Source organism: Solanum stenotomum, chromosome 5, assembly GCF_019186545.1.
Source record: "Solanum stenotomum isolate F172 chromosome 5, ASM1918654v1, whole genome shotgun sequence".
Classification (NCBI taxonomy): Eukaryota; Viridiplantae; Streptophyta; class Magnoliopsida; order Solanales; family Solanaceae; genus Solanum; species Solanum stenotomum.
This window is the reverse complement of record NC_064286.1, coordinates 5,939,222-5,965,424: the sequence shown is the minus strand read 5'-3', so window position 1 is coordinate 5,965,424 and position 26,203 is coordinate 5,939,222. Positions and strand designations below refer to the sequence as shown.

Sequence of the window (26,203 nt, the reverse complement as noted above, 5' to 3'; positions counted from 1 at the left end):
TGTGTAAAGTCCAATAAAGTTGGGGAATATGATTGACCTAATCATTATTTATCTTACATTATTAAAATTCTGATTATTGTTATAATCATAATTTTGCCTAGGTAGAGATGATACATAATTTTGTTTTAATTTGTCTATATGGCTGCAAGAAAGCATGCTTTGATTTGTATCCTGGATGAGGAAGATATCTCTGATACAGAATGCCAACACATTGGAGCTACACAAGTTGAACAAGAAGTGCTTAAAGCACCCAAATATCCTATTTTTATCAGTTCCATATACAATTGTTTTATAGAGTAAACATAAGATTTTCTTTGATTGAAACTGGTTTAGAAGAAAACACTAGGGGAATTACAACAATAGTCAACATTAATAAGAAAGTAAACTAGCAGCTAACAAACATCTTGAGTTGAGAGAACTGAAGTTACTTGCATCTCTCCCAGGGGTAGCTGATGTCTTTTTCAACGCGGGTTTATTCATGGGAAGTCTCTATCAGCCAGAAGCAAGAATGACAACATCTTCAAAAATGCAAATCATGTGGTGAGAAAATATCAGAACACTTCCAGATGCTGAATTGAGCCTAAACTAGCACCAGATGTGCATTCATGGCTAGACGACCAAACTCCATTAGTGAGTGACAGTGTTCATCAGAGGAAGCCCAAACATCACATTGCAAGCATACTTTACAAGGAAATGAATTTATCAAATTTGAAGTGACTTCGGCCTCCAAGTGGATGCTATGAGAAGTGTAAAATCAAATCTAGGGGTCATCCAATTCAACAATCTGTGCTCTTTTCTCAGCAGCTTTCTTCCTGATGAAGATGCCCCATCTCAATGCTGCTTTCAGTTTGAGCCACCCAACAACAGCCTTTCCTGAACGTGTACGGTCCTCATCAATACCAAAGCTTGAAGACATACTGGGCATGTATGGTGATCCATATGGGTAATTATTATCTTCTGAGGTACTAGAAGAAGCATGATGCTGGCCACCCATGTTGAATATATGGAGAAGATGTTGCATGTCGTCATTCTCTAACATTTCATGACTTCTGGTGCGTATCTCTTCCTCTGTGAAGAAGTCATCAGTTCCTTTATAGGATGAATTAGGAGTGCTAGCAGCAAAAAAGCTAGAAAATGATGGCTGTGGTGGGTGAAGGGCCAGTCTACTCTCACTTCCAGGTTGCTGAGCTTGTTGCGACATGCCTACAAAGTGGTTTTGAGAAAATGCAGCACCACTTAACTGTTCATTGACACTAACATTCGTGTTCTGAGACTCTGTGGTATATGTACCCATTAGACTATCGTTATACCCTGGCAAAACAGAGATATGTTCATTATGAAGCAAAACTTGATAAAAGATATGCAAGAGACAAATAGGTGTTATTGCATATCTAATGAGCTAGCTCAACTGGGCAATTATTCATACATAGATCAACGAATTGTTAGGGAAGAGTTCCAAAGCATTCGAGTGCTTAACTAGAATGAGTTCATGCCATATATGGCAGTAAAATATAAAGCTTAAGGTACTCTGTCCCATTTTACGAGACAACTTACTAGGTATGGTGACCTATTGTTGCTCAGATTCTTCAAAAATGTTGCCGAACCCACGTCAGATCCTCAAAAAATGCGCTACTTTTGGAGGATCAAACACGCACCAGTCAACATTTTAGAAGAGCCTAAGCAACATAGATGTTGACTAAGAAGTAAATTGCCTTGGACATAAATTTTTTTAGGTCACTTGTATTCTATTCCAAAAATCAAACCTGCCACAACATGTTACAGGTTTACTAATTGCAAATATAGGAGATTATCAGGAAGATCTTCAACCTTATTAGCAAAATTACAAAAATGCCTAAAACATTCATCACTGATTCTAGATCTTCCATAAACTCTTGTTTACACCAAAAACGAAACAAAAGCAAACAATTCATCTTCATCTTCTGGATGCTGTTGCTTTTGTTCTGGAAGCATCTGAGATTCCTTTCTTTTTTTTGATTTGCACCGGGTGTCCGAGTCTCTTTGAGCCCCGACTAATCCCGGGGGTGCACAGGCCCTCGGCAAGGAGTTTCCCGCAAGTGCACCACGGTTAATTCAGGTTTTACCATCTGAGATTCCTTTCTTTCCACACAGACCACCAAATACATGGGGAATGATCTTTCATAAGTTGGTTAAGAGTAAAACATCACATTATCATACTTAGACTATTTTCACACTGATTCAACACTATTGCAGTCCTCTTCAATTGAGATTCGCAACTAGCTATATTTTCTAAAATAGGTGGAATTATTGGAGGGAGTAAAATGCTGAAACAATGGATAACTTGCTTAGAAAGGAATTCACTTGTGACACCTACAGTAGGTTTCTTTCTAAAGCACTATAACCACAGAGCCAAGATGTACTTGCCTCTGTATGTGTGTATAATAGAGGACAACAAAAGCCCAAAAGTCACAAGATATCTCTCTTTATTGAGTATTGACCAGCAAAGGTTACAACTTACAGTGCTCTACAGATAATCAGATAGATATAAAATTAATTTGTTTTTCCAACTCTTGGGTTGTTAAGGCTATATGTCAAATTTTGATGTCTTAATGCAAAGAACTATTCCCAATAAACCCATAACTCTTGGATATGAAGGCATAGTTGATTAAATGAAGAGAAAGCGCAAGCAGGTAAAAATGACAAACCATGTTGCAGGAAACAAGTTATCAGAAGATCGCCAATCATAGACTGGCAAAGGATGACAACACGGTAACACAAGTCTACAACGACACAGTCTCAGACTTAAGAAAAAAGGGTATGCCAGAGAATATGCGATGCGTTATTTACACTCAAAGTTCAGGCTTATGTTACTGGATGTGTGGAATTTCTTATCATTTAGAGTCATATTCAGCAATGATTTATCTTTCAGTTACCAAAGGAACTCACTAAGAAGCCAACTCAGCAGTAAAAGCAAAACAATGAACACAATAGAACACACTTCAAGATAACATTTCTTAAGCATCAAACTAATATCTTGCATCTGATGCATATATATATACCTTCCAATCCCATGTTCAATCCTGAATTCATAGGAGGCTGCTCTGATGAAGTTGAAGCAGGAAGACTTGGCAGATTGAGTTGATGATCAAATGAATTAGGATGGTTCTGAGAACCAGTTGAAGGATCATACTGAGGAGCATCTGAGGTTTTATTCTGATTAAGGCTTAAAAGAGATTTGCCATCATATTCAACAACATGCATCCAGTTGTCATATGCCTTCTTGACTAAGCTGTCCACATATTCCTGCAAGAAAAGTTTGATGTTTGCTTAAGCTCTTCCTCATACCGGGAAGGTACAATCCAAAGCCAAGCTTACACAAATGGTAGTAACATGTTATATACTAATAACCACTACTTTCAACGTTTTACAATATGACAGAGACAAAAGAAAGAGTACAAACCACATCAAAATATAGGCTAAAAACATTAACTCCCAAATAAGTTAGGGTCGGCAATATGAATCCTCATTTCGTCATTTAAGCTCATATCATATCATAATAATAATAAACAAAATAAAAGTGAAAAAAATACATTAAAATTATATAAAAAATAAAATAAATAAAAGAGAAAGATACAACAATAATAAGAAGAAGAATTATAATAAAAGTTTCATACGAGTCTAAAACCTATACTCAACTAGTAGCTATCACCTATTATGGATCTTTTTCCTCCATTATGCCCTATCTTTAGCTAAGTTTGTATTGATACTAAGCAATTGTAGGTCTTCTCAGATCACTTCATTCCATATAATTTTAGGTCTACTTTGTCCCCTTTTAACACCTTCACTTACCAAAGTTTCACACATACGGACCGGTGCATCTATAAGTCTATGCAGAACATGTCCAAGCCATCTCAAGTGACCTTCTCGCAGTTTATCCTCAATGTGTGCTACTTGCACTTCTTGGCAAATGCGGTCATTTCTAATCCTATCTAATCTGGTAGGACCGCAAATCCATCTTAGCATCCGCCATATCCATCTCTGCGACACTCATATTGTGGATATGTTGGACTTTACCCGACATTCACTACCATACATGATACAACAAAGTCAGTCTTATAGTTGTTATATAGAGTTTATCTTTCACTTTGATAGGTATCCTTCTATCATATAACACCCTGGTAAAACTTCTCCATTTCAACCATCCCATTTTAATCTTATGAGTAACATCTTCATCTATCATTCCATTGTCTTGACAAAATGAGCCTAAATATCTAAATTGTTTGCATTTGAGCACTGCAATCCCATCTAGTCTCGCCTCAACTTCTCTCCTCTCATGCTGACTAAACCTGCAATGCAGGTATTTAATCTTACTTCTACTTATCCGAAAACCCTTACTCTCTAACATGCTTCTCCATAGTTCAAGCTTTTGGTTGACATCCTCGTTTCGTCAATAAATATAATATCCTCAGCATTTAAAGAGGCTAAAAACAACTTCAGTAAAAAAATCGTGCAAATTGCATAAAAATAGGGTGGTGGCTGGAAGATCGGTATTGGATTTAAATAGGCAGAAAACGGCTTTAGTAAAAATACTCGGTCTCAAATACTTTAGGGTCAAACACGGTTGGGCTGAAAGATTTGGGTTGTGAATAACAAAAACCTAGATTTAACCCATTTAGGGACATGCTCGATAACACCCATTGCCTTGACTTCGGTATCCAATATGACAAAGTTAATATTTTTTTTGGAGGTGCTGGAAAAGATGAATTCTTCTCTGCTTTACTGCAAGCAAATTGTAGAGCATAATGTTTTTTCTTTTCTTAATTTTACAAAATTATTAGATGGGTAAGCAACTTATTCAAAAGAAGAAAAGAGAAAAAAGAATCAAACATAATTATGTAAAAGAGGGAAATGAATTCAAGAATACAAACCTTTTGATCCTCTGAAAGAGAATCAACTGAATGATACTGTCCACCAGAGATTAAACCACACAACTCATAAATATTGCTAAAAACAACCCCGACACTCTTCATATCATCAGGATAATAGACATAGAGCTTCCCACTAAGAACACAGGTCTTAGCATGCTCCACAAGAGCATCCCACATCTTATTTGACATTCCACTTCCCAGGATCTGAGACAATTAGGTGAAAAATAAAAAGAAAATGTTGGATATAACCACAATTATCAAATTAATTTCCGACGTTATAGGTTTGATATTATTACATTTCGGAGCCTCTGAGAGTCTCTCACGATGAGCCGTAGAAAGTCTTCCACCGTATATATGCCAGCTTTATTTAGCCTCTTGTGGAAGGATCCATCTTTTCCTATCTTTTCCAATCTCCAAACATCATCGTTTAATGCAGGTGGATAATGTTTCTTGTACACTGAAGAATAAGACAGTCACAGAACTACAACAGATAAGATAATTGTGATTTGCATAAAAAATGGCACATAATTTGACATTTAACAGACTCACATTCTCCTCGATGATCCTTCACACTGAAGGCTTCTGTTTTTGCCTCTCGAATATGAATTCCCTCTCGAGAACCTGATACAACTTTTAAGCCTAGCCTGAACTTTCTGCTTCTAATCCAGCTAGAGTTGTCAGTAAATGTAAACTCACCAAGACTACCTACACCTTCCTTCAATATCACTTGCAAGTCTCCTGTAAGAAGCGGCCTTTTCCCATCACGCTCCTTCACAATGTGAGACTCAAATTCTTCTTCAGTCCATCCATCATCGTCCTCATTATTAAAATCTCCTCCAAGCACAACAACATCTAGTTTAACAGACGACTCTGGGCCGACTGTTACAACACGGCCTGTATTTCCATTAAGCAAGACAATATGGATAGCAGAACCCTGTTCTCCTTCTACTTTCCCTCCTGTAAAGAGAGGCAGTGACAATTTAGACCTGAACTGAAGCTGCAAATTTCTCCCATTTGGCCCTTCAATTCTTTTTGGAGAAACCCTGCATCATTTTTTAGTTGTTCAGATCACGGTGGAGTGGACAGTCATTTAAAGCAAAATTACATGGGAACTCAAGTAAGTAGGCCTAACTCAAACCCCAAAAGCTACCTATTGAGGTGGGAGCGCCCAAGGCCATATAAATCCCACCTCAGCACATAGTAGTACCAATGTGGGAGTGATCCATAAAAAACCAGAGGCATTACTCTAGCTTTTGATGAAATTGCCTTAGTGGCAAAGAGTTGAGTGGCAAAGAACCTCAAGGCTCTGATCCAAATTTAACACAGGCACTATTTTTAAGCTAACCAACACTATAGTGAAAAGAACAAAGATAGCATATTTTTAAGTAACATCCAAATGTTAGTCATGCTAATTCTTGAATTTATTCCATTACGTAATTAGCATCCAATGGAAGACTAGTAATAAATCTATACAATTTGAAAGAAGAAACTTATCAAAGGAAGTCAACTTAATTACAGATTGAAGTTTGGAACTATGACAATTCCAATAAAACCAGCGAAGCAAAGGGTAATTTCTGTTTGAAAAGGTTCACATAAATTATAAAATACCATGGAGTAGTTTAATGTGAGCAGATCATATTAAGCAACAGATATTAAGAGAAAGAAAATAGTTGATTCCAATCTGATTGAAGCCTGGGCCCTTTTCCATTTAGTATGCTTTAATATCTTACCATTTGTGGAGCACTGTAAATTGATAAAGACTTAACAGAGATATTTTTTAAACTATATAATACCTTTCCAAACTGACATCATGTCTCCGTAACCACTAGTTTGACCAAACTAGCTCTTATATTGCTGCCATGCAGCACTATCGTTTCATGAAAAATCTACAACGTGGAATCTAATCAACAGAACATACTGAATACATGATTGCTACTATGGTGCCTGCCTGACCTAAATTTGTAACGTCAATCAAAACCAGGAAAACCTCCTCTCTTATGTTCATAACTCAATTCTATTTAGAGCAAACATTGATAGGTTCAAAGGTAAATCAAATGATCCTCAAGGGGATACATTGTAAACACCTAGAATCTGACATACCTTGCATTAAGTTTAGTAGGGCAAAGTTTTGCCAAAGCCCGCTCCACTTCTTCACTAACCTAGTGAGCACAAAGGAACATCCAGAAATAAAGATACAAGAACCACCAAATCCAGAAGACATCTTGTGCAAGTGCAACAAGAAAAGAAGATTTAAGTATTGCGCAGTGATCCCAAAAGCAGGAAACATAAGCACGCTTCAATGTTGTTTCCAACCAATATAGGAGCTCGTGTACTGGTGAATAGAGTTTCATGATCAAAATCTTTCAATGCCATGCAGCAGTACATTAAAAAATAGCCATTCCCAAATGTATTCACAATAAAACCTTGAAATTGAGATCAACAAATCACTTTCCCATACACAACTGAAATTACATGTTGTGTTTAACAGAAGAGAGAGTCTAACACACTTAAAACCGTCAGATAAGAAAGAGAAACTTGAGTAAATGGCATCTCAAGGAAGCATTGACACTGTGCACATAGGCATAGCTATTGAGAACACTCTCACGGGTAGAGAGAGAGAACTCTGTAGATATTACAACCGCTATTGTTAACAGAGGCAGACTGGACCTCCTTGGGTAGGGGGGGTTGGGCTCCCGGTAACCTCGGCAAAATGTATGTATATATCTTAAATAGTGTATATATTTATGTATTGGCAGCCCTAGTAACAAAGGTAAAGTGGTTCCACTGGTTGATTTGAGGTGCACAGGTGGACTAAATAACAGGCTCACCCGGGTTCGGTTCCCACAATAGAATTTTCCCAAATTTTGAACTTCTGACATTTTAGTAGTTACAGTCAGTTTTGTTTTGTTTTCGGTTGCTTCTTTTTTAAAAGTATAAATCAGAGAGTTCCACCCAAAACTTTATAGTGAGTAATTGATATGGCTTTGTTATTTGAAGAAAAAAAATTTAACATGTCTACATTAAAGATAGTGGTGCCCCCTGCAATTTCAATACCTGGATCTGCCTCTAATTGTTAATAGTTATAATCCAAAACAATGACATATCAGACAATGGCCACATAAACCCGTGCCATAATCATCAGTTCTAAGCAGTCCTTCAAGATCAACTCTCTATAACTTGTTCTGATTAGCTCGTATGGACATAACTTATGCATTTTTTCATTTTTTAAGTGTTAATGTTGTTATACACTAATAAGTAAATATTTGCAGCTTCCAACTCATACTGGAATTAGATATAGTGTCACAGCAGTACAAGATACAACTGAATGGGTGGTTGAGACTTCCATGTATTAAGGTAATTAGAGATCACAATGAAAGTGTTTCTTAGCATCCGGTGAACAGGAAGAGAAGTGACAAAAGGTCCTAATAGCTTACAACTCTCCGAAGAATTGGCTCCAGTGATGAGCAGAGTTTCTGCAGACTGTCGACCTTGAGCGCTTCAACAATAACACTGCATTAACCATGTAGTTTTCAATAAATGATGTAATTGTTACCATGAATGATACAAAGAAGATGAGCTCAGCTAGAATAGGTATTGGAATTTCAGCTTCACAGAAAAGAATAAGATAAGCCAGTTCACACAGTTTCGTGTTAGATCGAAGCACAAAATATGACATCCAATAACTATAAAGCTATTGTTTTGGATTAAAGAAATTATGAACAAAACAACATATTTTTAAAAGGAAAAAATTGTAGTCTAGATGGTGACACTAAAAGTAATACAATTGACTGCCCATCACATAGAATAGGCTTGTGAGAGAGGCATCTGCCAATTTGATGGTCTGAGATACCGAAGTGTATATAGGATTTCAAAGAAGTTGGCTTGATATGCTCATGTATTTTCAAAGTTACAAATTAGCGGGGATACTGTTCATCTCTTTGCAAGGTCTGGCTAATCCTACTGACAGTTAACAGCTTAAACTTTGACTAGACATGGTAACTTACCTACTACATCACTTCTATTACTGTGGCAAGCAATCATGCCATATCCATTTTGCAAGACGAGGTGGCAACTGTCACAAATGTAGCTCAGATACCTCAAAACGACTTCCTCAGAAGATATCACTCCATATATTACACTTAACAAACTGAGCCATGATAAACCAGACAACACTATGAACCTCTGGAAATGATGCACCACATCAATATGTCCGGGAATGTAATACTTAAGAATTAAGCTTAAGAGAACATACTTCAATTGTCACTAGAAAAACCACAAATTGGCAAGTCATCAAGCCAGATTTAACTCTTCATTCCCCCAAGTACCAAACAACCATCAAACAGATTATCTGTTCTCAATGATCTTCGCTATGATACAACAAACATATCCATCAAGATTATAACTTTTTTTAACAAATTTATTACCCACTACCCCCATTATCCTATGATCACTCTCAGCCTTCACCCTCCACAAGAATTTGCAGTGTCTTTAAATAAAAGTAGATACTGAAACATGATTACTGATATGATGAAAAGTCAAAGTGCGACCCTGTTACTCTATTGGCAAAATTAGCTCAAGAAGAAAGTAGTAAAACCTATTTACATGGTACATTTTCTACACCCTGTTAATTTAGGATTATGGTAAATTTACCTGGCAAGAGCTGGTCTTTTTCTATCAGGTTGACCTTCTTCACTACTGCTAACATCAAGTCTACGTTTCTCTCCACTGGGTCTTTCCATGAAATTCCTCTCAATTACCGTATTGGGTATCTTTAGATCTGATTTTTTAGTTCAAATTTGAGCTCCCAAATTCCTAACGGGAAGATTAAAAAGAGGAAAAATTAAAGAAACCAAAGATGAAAGCCAAATGGGAAAGCGGGAAAAAATGAAAGAAAAAAGAGAAATGGTTGAGGGGTTTCGCGGAAATTTCGAGGAAGATCTTGAGATTTTGTTTTCATGGCTGCCTGCCTTTGGCTTGTATACCGGATATTTAGTGATTCGGATCATATAAAACAAAAATCCATCACTTGAAACTCAATAACAACACACTAGTATAATTTTATAAAGTGGGGTTCGGATATGAAAGAGTGTACATATAATATAGTAGTAATTAAAACAAAATAATATGATGGTCAAAATACAAGAAAAACATACTATATAATTACTAGTATGAATGGATAACAAGATAACGTATGTTATTTACTTACATTTTATCCTAATTTGTAACCTCTGGACCTCCTATTTAAGGTCATATCCTCGGTAAGCTGGAATTGCATCATGCTATGTCTAATCACATTTTCTCCAATACATTTTCAGTCTACCTTTACCTCTTATGAAATTATTCATAGCTAGCCTCTCACACCTCTGTATTATGACATTCGTATATCTCCTTTTCACATTTTTGAACCATTTCAGTCTCCATCGAAACCATTTCCACCTTCTTCCCAATATTCTCATTTCTAATTTTATCTCTTTTAATATGCTCACACATCTATATCAACATCCTCATTTCTACAACTTTCATTTTCTCAATGTAAGAGTTTTTGACTGACCAACACTCCACCCGATGTAAAATAGTCGATCTAACTATCACTTGTAGAACTTGTCTGTAAGTTTTGGTGACACCTTTTTATCATACAAAATTTCGGATGCGAGCCACCATTTCATTCACCCTTTTCCCAATGCGGTAAGTGACATCCTCGTCAATCTCTCTATTTCCTTGGATAATAGACCTAAAATGTTTGAAATTCCTTCTTTTTTCGGATGACTTGCATATCAAGCCTCACTTTCATATATGTCTTGTGTGTTACGTTACTAAACTTGCACTACAAGCAGCATATGTCTTTGTCTTGTTCACCCTAAACTTTTTCGACTCAAGGGTCTGTCTTCAGATCTCCAACTTAACATTAACTTTATCGAGAGTCTCATCAATCAAAACAACGTCATCTACAAATAACATACTTTGTGACAACTCACTTTGAACTTATTGCGTCAATGTATTCATCTCTAACACAAATAAAAATGAGCTATAAGTTGATCCCTGGTATAACCCCATTAAAATTGAAAAGTGTTTTGGTGTAAGTCCTTATTCCTCTCATTATACTGCTCCACCAGTCTCCTTACCTGGTGAATAATTTATGTAGTTGCACGTCCCGTTATGAATCTTAACTGATTTACGAAAATTTTCATTCTCTTCCTTGCCCTCATCTCCGCCACCCCTTCTCAAACTTTCATAGTGTGGTTTAACAGCTTGATACTCCTATAGTTGTTGCAATTTTGAATGTAAACTCTTGTTCTTATACAACATAATCATTTTACTCCACTTTTAATTTTCGGACATTGTTATCGTCCTAAAAATGACATTAAACAATCCATTTAGCCACTTCATGTCCACCTTGCATGTGCTCTTCCAAAATTCCAAACGAATCTCATCCAACCTAATTTCTCTTCCATTATGTATCCTACGAATAACACCCTCAATCTTCTCTAACCTTATACGCCTATAACATTCAAGATTATGATGCTTTTTGAGTACCTCTAGATTCCCAAGCACAATACGTCTGTCTTCTTCTTCATTAAAAGGTTTATGGAAGTATGACTATCATCTTTGTCTAATAAATTCCTTCTCCACCAGAATATTATCGTCCTTATCCTTGATGCATTTCACTTAATCTAGGACACAAGCTCTTCTTTCTCCACCTTGACTAGTCTGTACAATTTTCTATCCCCACCCTTGTCCTCTAATTCAATACAAGTATATTCAAATATTTTTCAAGAAATCAATCTAATGCATACTCAAATTTATTTTTAAAAAATGAATTATTATTTTTGATGTCTAAACAAGCCTGGCCTAGATATAATGATATGAGTGCAACTTGTCATGGATGAGTTTATATGTGACACACGCTTGGACCCTATTGCATATAAGAGTCTTGATAAAAGGTCGAACCTATTATTCATATTGAGTTTCTAAATATGTATCACAAACCATTAAAAAAAATCAATTATCAAAAAAAATATATATGATAAATTAAAGATAAAAGCACGTTAATATTAAATATCACAAGATTATGCAAAATATCTCATATCATGATATTATTGTTTTAGTGCATATGGATGAAAATATTTTATAATTCTTTTATATTTGATTGATCAAAATATTCTTTTTCAGGAAAAACAAGTTCATTGAAAAATGAGGAAAATAATTTCCAGTAGAGAACAAATTTCATAAATGTCATTTCAAATTCATTATCTCCTCTTCACCCACCCAACACCCCCACCCTATCCTACCCTCAAAAGTGTTTTGCTAGACTACGTAGAAATATATTTTTAATAATATAATTTACTTACTTCCTAAATAAAATAAACAAACTCACTTCTTTTTCAATAGAAATAGTTTTTAATGAAAAACATTTTCCTTCATTCCAAACACACCTTTAGACAAAGCAACCTTATTTTTTCTTAATCACATAAGGGGGAGGGAATTATAGGAAGAATAATTCAAATGCAAAGATTACACAAATAATTAATTGAGAAAAATAATCCGGCCAGGAATCATTGTGAACAAACCTTAGTCATAACGTAAGAAAGAAATTAAAATACTATATGCTAAAATATTCGCGATAAATAAAATAGGCGCCACGCCACAGATGAGACATTTTTTCTCTCTTTTTCATATGAAGGGGAAGGTGACAAGGTTAAAGATAACAATGCTACTGCTGCTGCTTCTTGTTCTTCTTTTTACCTTTCCTCTTATCTCTCTTACTCTGTGGCTTGGGTCGAGATCTCTTTTTTGCAGATTTCTTGAATGGTTTCTTCTTACTTACCGGAATGTTTTGTTTGCTGTTTTTAGTTTCTATAGCATGTTGAACTATTGCTGATGGTGGTGGCACTTGAGCTCGGGATTCTTCTTCTTCACGAGAGATCTCACTTGTTGTCACGATGACTTGCACATCGCCATTGTCATATGTTGTAGTACCTTTTTAACAAGAAACAATAATCAATCCACAGGTTAAGTTACATTACTGCTGCTAAACAAATCCCAACTATCAAGTAAAGGGGCAGATGTAGCTTAATGTTACCGGGTTCATCTGAACCCAACCTGGTACCTTTGACGTGAAACACAAATTTATGAGTAAAAATTGACTAAAATTGCAACAAATAGTAGATATCAACGCATAATGCTAAAGAACATTAAAGGTTGAACCCATGAAAACTTAAATCTAGGATTCACCTCTGATTAAGTATTAAGTTGACTTTATCTTGTGCCACAAGGGCAAAGCCCTACCTAACACCATTTTCATGTTTCTATGTTAAGTCTAGAGAAAAAGTAACTAATACTGTGTGTCAACCACCAGCATTAATATTTATGAAATAAGAAAGGAAGATCCGAGCATATGGAAGCAAAACTAAAAGAAATTATTGAAGCAAAACTAATTCAGGGAAGTTTGAGAAGCTTAATCGTCTCAGATACCATCAGTCACTTGGCTATAGTGCGAATAAAACATCTACATAAGCTTATACACCAATAATGATAATACAGAATTTGCATTTTTGGCATAGAGGGAACTGAAGCAGCTAAGAAAATTATTCGATCATATGGTGTGATAAAGTGAAAAGAGCCAGTCAAGGGTGCCCTAAGTTTCTAAACCTTCCCTAGCCTCAGTTAAGTGTAATTCTACATTTGAACTCTATGGATATATTCCCTCTCCCTTGCACAACATAATAACGTGTTTACAAGTATGCTGATAACTATCAAAAGATATTACACATAGGAATTCTCAGCTTTTCCAACGAGGACCAGACCATTCTCAGTGAGATCTCTGGATAGACTTCAGCACTAAACAAGTTTCCACTAATGTCATTAGGGAATACCTGAGACTGTTGCATTAGGCTCATTTTCCTCTTCAACGTCAAGGTCCTCATCGGGTTCATCAGTTACAGCAGCTGAATCAGGCGCTGCTCCACCAAAGATGGCAAATTCTCTCTCCTCCTTTCTCTGTAAAAGCAAGTGAAAGAGTAAGATACCCCACCATGACAAGTTTGATTACATCACATCAAGGTTGCAATTAGTAATAAAAGTAACAAATATTTGAATGATCGTACTAACTGCACTGCTAAACTGGAAGCAAATTTGACGCAATTGACGCACAACCAGGCAGATGAAAATGCGTTAAGGCACTTCAGCCATAATCATAAAAGTAACAGTTATTAGAATGATTACCACTACGAAAGAAGCAAATTCGAGACAATTACTGAGACAGCAAGGAACTTCAAAGCCATGAAGGTATTTAACGATAACCTGGATTGTGCTAATCTCCGTCAGAAAAAGTAGAAAAATAAGTCAAATTTTAAAATGCTTTTGCTCACTGGTCCCCATTGTTTGTTTATAGATAGGCTTCGCATTAAGACCGGTAGAATTTGTATACATGTCTATTTAGTTGAGGGGTAATTGTCATGCACATAAATAAAATATAACAAGGACCTCATTTAACAAGCCATGGAGCATGACGCCACACTTATAACCTTGGCTATAAAATCACTTTGCTAAGGAGGGTAAAGGGAGAAATAAGGACTTGTTCCATCGTGGTTAGTATACATGCATCTGTTATTTGACAGAATCAGAGAACAGTTTGGGAAGGAAATCAACCTTTCTGTTCTGTGAGTTTACCCCCTAACAAATGTAGACTGGAAAAAGATTGTACTTTGTAGGAGGGCTGTTACCATAAATAATTATTCAGTTACCATAGGAAAAAGTGTTTTCAAATAGCAATCCATAAGACTTGGAGTAAACGAACGATTCAAGCTCCTTACAGAAGGAAGTTCAGCTTGATAACTCGATAAGCTGTATTGACAGAGCAAAACCACTCTTTCAAAGGTGGGATCAATCCCAACCTATTCATCTTAGCCTAACAGTCTATTCATGGAAGTAAATTATCCAAAAAGTCTCCTTACTAGACCTAACATCGTGTCATCACTTTCAGATACAAGGAAGTTGGACTAGTTATTAGTTATTAGAAGCCTGTGACAGAGAAAAATAGCAGTAGACAACATGTAGCTTGAACAGCCACGGTTCCGTTTAGCATAAAGATGATGCAATAGTTGAGACCTCACTCTTTCTTAATTCAAGACTTGGAAGTCACAAAATGAAGAAAGTGGTTTGAGTTACAATATCAACAATATAAATAACTAAACACGAGTACATTCAATGATTCCAGTAATGCAATAGAGTCGATAGAGTATACGCAGACCTTTACATGTGTCTCCGAATGACCCTCAACTCAAAACATTGAAGAAAACATAGCAACTAACAACAAAATAACACTATTAAGCTAAAGTTGGAACCTTTTTACGAGCCTCAATACGTTTTCTCCGTAGGGCTTGTTCCAATTGAACTTGGGCATCTTTTCTTCTCTTCTTCTTTCTCTTATGAAACCCAGTAACAAAATCCCTAAAAATCAAATTCAAAACAATCAGTTCAAAAAACCAAAAAAAAAAAAAAAAACAGAAATCAAGAATCGTATATATAGCAAAAGAAAGGGAAATACTTGAGGTCTTTTTCATCGAAAGAAACAGTTAGGGCTTTGTTCTTGAGGGCTCTTTTCTTGATATGTCTTCCTCGTATCCTCGGATTTTGTACTCCATCTCCCAATACAGCTTCAGCTTCTTCCATGGCAGCTCTGTAAAACCTAAAACCCTGAAATTGGAACTAATGCTTCATGAGTTGTATCTTTAGCTTCACAAATTTCCTACTATCTTTACTAAACTTTTTAATTTCATATTAACTTACTTATTCACAGCAATAAAATACAGTAAAACCTCAACAAATAAATATTCAGTAAATTAATAATCTCTTTAAGATAATATTTTCTTTCGGTCTCAATTTGGGTCAATGGAAAAAATTACTTATTTCAATAAATAATAAGATAATATATTTCAGAAGATCCCTATATAAATATATGGTCTCATTAATATTATAAATTAATACTCCCTTTCGTCCCATTTTATGTGGCACTTTTCAAATTTTGAGATTCAAACAAGTTTATTTTTTACCGTAAGTTTTTCATAGATCTTTTAAACATTCTGAATTTTCAATTATTATGACTGATAGTATTTTTTACGTAGTTTACAAATATATACATTTCATTTCAAAAAAATTGAAGATTTTATGCGCAAATTTCCGGTCAGACTTAAATTGTTTGACTCTTGAAAAATGAAAAGTGCCACATAAATTGGGACAGAGGGAGTAATTATTTTAAAGTAAAATATATCTAAGACAATTTAATGAAATGTGATTCTATTGTATTTTGTTTTTTGTTAAAATTTAAATCTAGTTAAAACTCATATCTAATTTTTTGTACTGCATTCAAAAGTTCTAATGTTGCCATGATTGCAAACCTTTTTGAGTGCATGTAGAATGATCTCTTTAATTTTGTACTCATATAATGTTTTGTGTATTTGATCTGCCATTGCTATTTTTTAATGCCTTTTAAATGAGAAGTCATTTTTAGGTATGGTTTCAAAAAATTTCCTATGGAGTAGTTTATTTCTTTCAGCATCATGCATTGAATGTTTTTAGTAAAGATACAATGAATAATATTTGATTATTAAAAAATAATAAACATTATGTATAATGAATTTATTATTACTATGAATCATTGAATTCTTGAATTTATTTTTACAATGAATCATTTAACAAAAATATATATTACAATGAGGCATACATGTACATTGTACTGTATATATAATGAATTAATTTTTTTATATGAATTCAATAAATATGAGCCATAATTTAGTAAGATACAATGACTTGATATATTCATTATACTTTATGTATAGTAAATTTATTTTTTATGTGAATTCAGTAAATATGATACATAAATTAGTATGATTATTTTCAGTAATCAAAATTAACCTTCATTGTATCTCAAAATATTCTTTAAATTAATAAATATTTATTCATTGATTAAATAATACCTCTATAAAATAATAATATTTTATGATCCACCTATATTAATTTAGNAATTTATTTTTTATGTAAATTCAATAAATATGATACATAAATTAGTATGATTATTTTCAATAATCAAAATTAACCTTCATTGTATCTCAAAATATTCTTTAAATTAATAAATATTAATTTATCGATTAAATAATGCCTCTACAAAATAATAATATTTTATGATCCACCTATATTAATTTAGTGAGGTTTTACTTTAATAAGGGTTGCTCAAATAATTTTAAAAAGATATTTATGCCTATACTGCTATACATAAATAATAATAATAATAAAAAAAGATAAAAGCTCTTAAAGGGTTTTTTTTAAAAATAAAATAAAATATGCTTATACATTATCTTGGTGTAAAATCATAAAAATATATGTTTTCATATAAAAATAATAGAAGTATGTATAAAATTGCTAAGTTATTAATTTCTCAAATATCATTCTTTTTTATTATTATATAAATTAACATGAGTTTTATATATATAATAAATAAAAAAGTTGTAATTGCACAGTTTTCACAAGGGACAAATGATGCAGTTCACAATCTCCTGTAGTAAACTGGTCTTTGGTCATACAAGACATAGCTGAAAATCATAAATATTTAAAATTTAGCCGCTTCAAATTTAATGTCAAACCTTTGAAATTAAAGTTACAATTTGATATGAATTTGAAACGTATAGGTCTAAAATTGGACTTGTTTAGGCAGAACTTCAGATATATAAATTTGAAGTTGACATATTGATTTGTACGATTCGAACTTTAAATATGTGATTTTTGAAAATGAGAATCGAAAATGAAGTGTTTCTTTACTAGCCAAGTTGACAAGAAACAAAACATACAAAGTTGTCTTGGTGACGGACTGTTGACAAAGCCAAGTTACGCGCAATGGCATCAAGCTAGGCTTGATTCCGAAGTGGCAAGTGAGGACCAAGGACTTGAGAAAAAGGCAACTTGGTAAGGACTTGACAAGGTACAGGCTATGCAATGGCACGTGGGTGTGGCATTGATATTCAAAAACATGACAAGGGCAAACAAACGACAAAGCTAAGACAGCAATGCAAAGGGCATTGATGCTAACGTGAGATAAGAGAATGCCGCAGATTTGGACATTGGCATGACAACATTGAGCGGGAGCAATGCAAGGCTAAAAAGTCTAAGTTAGGATGTGGCATGCACATGAGCAGCTCAGCCAGCAGACAAGCAAAGGCATATAAGTTGAAATTAAAGTATTCTGTTAAGTTGTTTGTCTTGTTCTCTTTTCTATAATTCGTTTGGTTTTCATATAGTGTTTCTTACTACGTTGATCCTAAGTCTTAAACATTGTTGCCTAAATTCAAGTCGAGTTAGGCCAAAACAGTCCTAAATTTGAGTAAGTGTTGGGAAGACTGAAGTCGTCTTAGATGTTGACTGCCGCACAGAGTTAAATCAGTGAACAAATTAGTATTCAAAGTTCACCCCGTTGCACATTGTATCTAACCTCCTTTGTCCCCAAGGGCGTATTTGACGTCATATAACCACATAGATTTTGGTTTAGATTATGTATATGTGTTTTAAATAACGGAAAAGAGTCAAAAATACCCCTGAACTATTGGAAATGGATCAAATATACCCTCCGTTTGATTTTGGGGTCAAAAATACCCTTACCGTTAGTGTATTGGCTCACTTTTACCCCTCAAAACTAACAGATGCCATGTCACTTGAAAAATCACATAAAACCATATTTTTTTTGCTGAAATCTTGGATTTTTGTTTTTGTAAACTTGCCAGTTGTGTGGTGAAATCAAGAATGGCGAGTCCTGGGTCAGGGAGATTGGCTTTGACTCCGGTGAATCCGACCCCTATTTCTGGTTTAGGTAGGGTTTCGAAAACCCCTTTGACAGATGAAGTCATATGGAAGCGGCTCCGTGAAGCTGGATTTGATGAGGACTCTATTAAACGGAGAGACAAAATCAGCTCTTATTGCCTATATAGCCAAACTCGAAACTGAGGTTTGTTCACTTTGGGACTCATTAATTTACATTTTGATTGGTTAATTTGGGGGGAAGGGGTGGGGGGTGGGGGGGGTGCGATTTTACTGTCATATGCACTCATTCTTTTAGTTCTGTTCTTAGTTGTAGACGCCTAAAGGGAAAATACTTAGTTTTTAAGACTGATGTTTCTTTGGTCATGCGGCTTTAGCGTTGCGGTGTGTTTGTTATAGCAAAATATGTTTTCCTGGAAGTATTTCATTACCTTACATTGTAGAAAATGAAATAATTTTTCACGGATAACATTGTTTATGTAAACCATCTTCTTCCATATTAAATGTACCTATAGTTTGATTTGCTCAAGTTCCCTTCTTGTAATGTTCTCTTTGCCCCTTCAAATATAATTTGACTGAACAGATGGACCAATCCTAAAAAGTTAGGCTTCTACTGTCTATTTTTGTCCATTTGAATTTCCAAGTCAGCAAAAAAATATGATTTTATATGATTTTTTAGGTGACATGGCATCTGTTAGTTTTGAGGGGTAAAAGTGAGCCAATACACTAACGATAAGGGTATTTTTGACCCCAAAATCAAACGGAGGGTATATTTGATCCATTTCCAATAATTTAGGGGTATTTTTGACCCTTTTCCGTTTAAATAATAATTCACCAATTAAATATACATAAATTATAGATCTTGAACCCAGTAAATTTAAAGAAAGTGACAAAACAATTAGTTTGAACCCATAAAGTTCAAATATCTAGATCCACCTCAGTTACTAATTTCATGGACAAAACTTTAAGGTTAATAAAATTTGATATTTGACTTTCAAGGTTTGCCAATAAAATAAGCGGGGATCAAACATATAGATCTGAAGTTAAACTTATCACACCCTAACTTCAAATATGTATATCTGACATTGACATATCAATTAGGTGGAATGATCTAATGCACCCCTATACTTATACGAGTTTGTATTATGAATCCTTCTACTTAATCTTTTACCAATTGAACCATTAAACTCAATTAAAAGAAGATTTTTAAACTCCACCTACCATGTATATATGTAGTTCACTCTTCATTAACTATTTTTTAAAATTATTAACCAAAAATATTAGTAAATAAAAGGTAAAATAATAGAATTTTAATTTATTCTTTAAAGTAAATTTGGGACTTCACATAGCCGCACCTCTATGCCAAATCGTTGCCGCCACCACTTCTCTTGCCGGCGAAACCACCTATACTCTCTCCCTCACCCATCTCCATTTCTGTCGCACACCCTCATCATTTTCCTTTCCTCCTTCTCCAACCTTCGATAAACTAGCAACCCTAAGCCACTACACCACCAACTTTCGACAAACATATTTGTCGTCATGACCAACTTCTCGCACCCTCACTTGCCTCGTTCTCCTCTCCATTATCGTCTTCCTTTCTCCACACCATCAACAACCCCTCTGCGAACCACTAAGGACCGCTTCTCCTCTCCATCCTCACCGGTGTATCAACATACCACCAACAAATCCCTTCATCGCCTCCCATTTTGGTGAAAAAAGGATTAACATCGCCTCTTTCTCACTTCACTACAAATCAAATATGATATTTACTTGCCTCAATGCGCGTGTAGCCACACTCTCTCGCTAATTCAGTCATTTTAATGTCACATAGGTCTGGTCAATAGTCAATGATCAGATGGGTTTGATATATTGTATTTTATTGAGTTTAAGAGTTCAGTTGATAAAAGATTAAATAGAATGATGCATAATATAAATTCGTACAAGTGTTGAGTCCATTAGACCTATCAATTATGCAATTGAAACTTCAAACTTCAAATATCAGACATGCATGTGACTTTTTAAAAAGTGATCTAATTAAATATGAAGTGCTTCTTTATGAGCCAAGTCGACAAGTTGACCCTAGCTATATCTGAACCTATTATTGACATTGTCATATCTTTGCACATTCATGAAAGTATCATAATCAAAATTCAAAAGGTCAAACAAGTAATAAATGCTTTTGAGAAAAAACTCAGCATCACATTCACAACTAAAAATAGTGAAACAGTTGGAGCCATATACATAAAAGTAGTAACATTAAATAGGATGGTCCTTAAGTCCATGGTCGGCCCTGCTCTTTTATTAATAATGAATTTCATGCACTTACCAGAGTTGTAGTAGAGTAGTAAATATTTTTTTAGTTTTAATCAGAGGTTTTCGGTTCGAAATCCCCTTAGTTAAGGAATCACTTTTGTTAGGGAGTGTTTTACCTTCTAATATGAGATTTTCCAACGCGAATATGAATTTAATTGAGCTCCAATATAAATATCGGACACCAAATAAAGAGAAACATGATGAATGTCAATATGCTTATATGTACTAGTTGGCTACTTGGTGATTTGGTGTTTCCTTGTGTCAACCTTGAAAAGGAAACTAAAGAAGCAAAGAAATCTAAATTTGATCATGTACTATATAAAATCGTATTTGTTACGCGTTTGGTATATTCATCTCTTGTTTTTAGTAAATTATTTCGAAAGAAAGTCGAAATTTGATCCTTTAACTTTTGAGTATGGTTTAAAAACTATAAACTTATGTTGGACTCGCTTCCTAACTAGAGACGGAGCCAGTATTAGGAGTTTGGAAGTTCTAAATTTTCTTCTCCTCCCTTACCATTGAACTGTCAATCTGTTTTGTTATGGGTTCACAAGTTATTATTTAATTTTATAGTACAAATATAGGGTCTACGGAAAAGTTACTGGGTTCGTTCGAACCCACAAACTCCCACCTAGCTCCGCCCCTGTGACTCTAACACTCCAGACTTGTGGTTAAGAATAAAGGAGTACTTATCACTCCACTACGACCTTTGTTGGTGGTCTATTCATATCTGATTGTTAGTAAATTATCTTGTAATGCCCTTTTCTCTAATAAAGCTCCGACTAAATTTTTTTGTTTATAATAGTTAATAAATTATGGAGTACCTTTTGAAGGTCCAAATTACACCCCATGAGTAACTTGTATCGGGTTATCAAATTAACAAATATTTTTAAAAAATAAAATTTTATAAATAACGAGGTATTGGTTTAGAAATGAGTTATCTATTTTTATATCAAATAAATTAATAATCTATTAACCCATTTTATTCATGTGTCCACCACCACAACTATTAATATTATATTACTTCACTCTAAATCCTTTTGCCACAAAACATTTGTTTGCATTCACCGCTTAGGATACATTGATTAGTCGATAATTTGATTGATAACTTATGGAAATCGTTAACCCTTGGTCCGATGTGTTGGCTAATAATGGATTTTTATAAAATTATACTCTTCTTGTTCATTTTTATTTGTCACATTTAAATTTGAGAAAATTATATAAAATAACAAACTATTAATTCAAAATAAATGCTATAACCACAATTTCATTTAATTCTAATCCGTAGCAAACACTTTGCCATTCGCCTCTCTCCCCAAAAATCTCGTTCGCCACTCTCCCTGATCTCGCTTGCCACTCTCCCTCGCCTCTTCCACTTTATACAAACACAAATGTATAAATTGTATTTGTGTTTGTATAAAGCGAGAGAAAACTGTATATACAAATACAAATATACATATCTCTTCGTCATATACACTTATAATTATACAATACAAATCTCCCCCTTTGCATTTCTCTCTTTCTCGCTTTATACAAACATGAATTATACAAAATACAATGTATCATTTGTGTTGTATAAAGCGAGAGAGATATTTAATATACAAATGTTTTAATTCGATTCAATTGTATACAAATTCATGTAGATATACAAACACAATCATTGATACATATACATAGTAATTACATATATACAATTATATAACCGATATACATATACAATCGCTGCATTTTTTATACAAACGAGATGCATGTCTGCGATTTATACAAATGAGATGCTCCATAGCAAATATAGTTTGCTATGGAGCGCAAATAGCAAAACTGTAGTTATAGAGCGCTAATATGATTTTTATGTTTGCTAAACCTAAAATTATCTCTTTAAATTTGGCAGGCCTATTAAGAGAACAATGATGCACATGACTATTTTACGATACTGGTTTATTAACATTAAGTATATTAGGTTTTGAAAGTAATTGGGTAATAGTAAAATATTTTTAAAAAATAGTAATTGTTTCTCACTATAACAAAAAAAATTAGCAGCAATAATAATATTTACATTTAAAAAAATGCTAAAGTCTTTATCGGCATTAAATCAATTGTCGCTATAGGCTTTAATGGCACTTATTTACAAAGTATTAAAATATAATTATCACTAATAATTACCTTTAAAACATATTTAACGACATTTAAATTATTATTATTAATTAATTATCACTAAAAATATTTTTAATATTCAAATAGTAGAGCAAAGTGGAAAAGGCATGCACATGTATCTTTAATGTGCAAACAATTGAAGTGCAGACAAGTATTCATTTACCAAACATTAATGTCCACAGCTTAGTTAATGAATATTTGTGTTCATAAATATTACTGCTAATTGTACCGATGAGTGTACCTCCAAAAGCAAATCTTTATACTGTACACACATCAATCAAGACAAAATAACCTGAAAATAAAAATATATTTTCACTTTTATGTGTTAATTTATATATATTAAAAAAGAAAAGAAAATTATGTCTTATCCTTGATATTGATTACACAAGAGCAACATTCTGCAGGTAGGTGTATTGGGAGGGGGATTGTTGGATAATATCAATATTTTGCCTATGGTAAGACTCACGAGGGGCTAAGGTGGCTTGGATCAGAGTCATGATCAAATACGATGCTTACTTGATGAATTTTATTAAGAAATAAAGTTACGCATTTACTATCAATTATAATTTTTTGTAATATACGACTATAATTAAAACGAACTATTTTTCACTATTTTTATTTAAAATGATAAATATTTGTTGAGAACAAACAAGCTTACAATCAAATATATTTGGGAGGGAGGCGATCCACATCTTGATCATGTGACCTACATGGAAAAAATTCATACATTAATTAGTTACTCTCTTCATTTATTTTTATACTATTTTGAGATGTCTAATAATACTTGTTCAATTTATAAGACCAATGAATAATTTGCCATGTTATGTCTATTTTATCCTTGCTATTAAATACTAATTCATTTTTCAATGTTAAAATGACTTATATTTAATAAGAACGATTTTGGTAAAATTACCCCTATCACTTACTGCTTCTTAATCCATATGTCAAGTCAATAGTGAACAACTATTATTGGACAGAAAGAGTAATATTTGAATATGCTTCTTCAATTATTTTTATTTATCCATTATACAAAAATATATTTTTATTTTTACTTGTCATTTTTAATATATTAATTTTATTTTTTTAAAATAAACATAATCTTTATGTGCAAACAATTAAAGTGCAGTCAAATATTTATTTAGTGAATAATAATTTACTACTGTCCACTGCTCAGTTATGAATTGTTGTGCTCATAAATACTACTGCTAATTTTATTGAGTGTACTTCCAAAACTAACCTGAAAATATCCCACCAATTAATAATACTCTCTTCGTTTTATATTATTTGATTTTTATTAACTTGATATATTTTTTAAAAAAATTAATTAAAAGTCTATTTTATTAAATTAATTTATTAGTAATACTTCAAAATTTTAAATTTGATTATTAGAATACTATTTTCTATAATTATTAAATACAAAGAGTAGTTTGAGAGAAAATATAATAAAACTCTCTTAATTCGCTATAATCGCAAATCAATTGGAGTCCATTATTTACTCCCTCCGTATATGTTTATCGGTTTATATTTGACTTGACTTGAGTTTTTCTTAAGAAACAATTAGTGATAATTTTACATTTTACTCATTATGGTCCAATATAAATGAAATATTGTCACTTTTTAAAGATTCAAAATGAATGAATTTTTTAAGATTGTAATAATTATTCTTCTTTTTAATTGATTTTCATTAATGATTATCTCTACTTTTTAAGAAGAATTGGGAAAAAAGCCACTGATTCATATAACCTATATCCTATAGATAGACATGTTGAATCCTTGACAACTTTGGATGTATAATATCAATACGAGTATTGTGGATGATTGAGTTTTTTCACATATATTTTTTTTTATATTTGTGTGTCTAAGTCAACTTTTATACACTTCGATTAATTTTACAGGATACCCATCATCTTTCACCAGCAACATGTACTAGGTAACTCTGTCTACCAAGGCTAGGACAAATGGAAAAAATCACACAGTATTTTTTGTCAACCAATGATTGGGTATAAGAACGATCATCTAGAACATCACAATTTGAAGACTATTAATCACGCTCTGATCTAATGACCACCGTTCATCCATTGATTCATGTAACCTATATCCTATAGATAAACATGTTGAATCCTAGACAACTTAGAAGGTTGAATATCGGTGGGATGATTGAGGTTCTTCTATATATTTTTAAAAAAATATTTGTGGTGTCTGAGCTATGTTTCATACACCTTGACTAATTCTACAAGATACATATCACCTCAAAACCAACAACATGAACTAGGTAACTATGTCCATCAAGGCAAGGACAAATAGAAAGAATTACCTAGTGTTTTTTGTCAGATTGGAGACAAGAACTATCATCTATGACTATGACACCACGACTTGAAGGTTGTTAATCACGCTCTGGTCTAATGGCAACGATTCATCTACCAATCTTAGTTTTCTGTCTGCTTAGAAGTCAAGGATACAATAGTACGAACCTATAGAACAAATCTTGTNGGTTATTTCTCTCTATATTTTGTACTCTCATGTTTATATAGTGGATTGCTCATCTCCTCTGTGGACGTAGGTCGATTGACCGAACCACATTAAATCTTTGTGTCTTTGTATATTTCTCGTTTGTCTTCTTACTTGTGGTCTTTCGAGGTTTGCTTTGCTAGCTTCCACGCTACACCTGCTTATTTCGGTCCTAACAGAAGGTTGTTAATCACGCTCTAGTCTAAAGACCACAATTCATCTACCAATCTTAGTTTTTTGTCTGCTTAGAAGTCAAGGATACAATAGTACGAACCTATAGAACAAATCTTGTTCAAGTAAGGTCGTAAATAATTAAAAAAAACAGTAGTTGAGATTCTTTTATTCTTAATTAGACGTTTGGCATTTGAGCTATTCAAATGAAAAAAATCTATATCATTCAAAAATGAATCTTGCCGCGTATGAATCCAAATTTAGTTAAACCTCAATACGAATACTGAATTAAAAAAAAAAACACTTGATAGTGGGACTACATATATCCATAATCTTACATAGTATAGTGT

At 33.6% G+C, this 26,203-nt stretch overlaps 2 protein-coding genes and 1 non-coding gene across 3 annotated transcripts; all 3 read right to left on the bottom strand.

The window, feature by feature from the left end:
• Positions 1-241: 241 nt before the first annotated feature.
• Positions 242-9,931, bottom strand: LOC125864706 (calmodulin-binding protein 60 D-like). Its single transcript, XM_049544747.1, has 8 exons — positions 9,558-9,931; positions 8,342-8,417; positions 7,008-7,066; positions 5,457-5,950; positions 5,204-5,364; positions 4,908-5,111; positions 3,039-3,282; positions 242-1,311 (listed from the first exon to the last, which is right to left on the bottom strand). The coding sequence occupies exons 1-8, from the start codon at positions 9,644-9,646 to the stop codon at positions 761-763; spliced, it is 1,878 nt and encodes a 625-aa protein (XP_049400704.1). The 5' UTR covers positions 9,647-9,931; the 3' UTR covers positions 242-760.
• A 2,678-nt stretch (positions 9,932-12,609) lies between these two features.
• LOC125866197 (ribosomal RNA-processing protein 17) lies at positions 12,610-15,686 on the bottom strand. Its single transcript, XM_049546510.1, has 4 exons — positions 15,454-15,686; positions 15,251-15,356; positions 13,781-13,904; positions 12,610-12,884 (listed from the first exon to the last, which is right to left on the bottom strand). The coding sequence occupies exons 1-4, from the start codon at positions 15,576-15,578 to the stop codon at positions 12,619-12,621; spliced, it is 621 nt and encodes a 206-aa protein (XP_049402467.1). The 5' UTR covers positions 15,579-15,686; the 3' UTR covers positions 12,610-12,618.
• Positions 15,687-25,781: 10,095 nt separating this feature from the next.
• On the bottom strand, positions 25,782-25,988 carry LOC125866441 (small nucleolar RNA U3). Its single transcript, XR_007446506.1, has one exon. It is a non-coding gene; the product is annotated as a small nucleolar RNA U3 (small nucleolar RNA).
• Between the last annotated feature and the right edge of the window lie 215 nt (positions 25,989-26,203).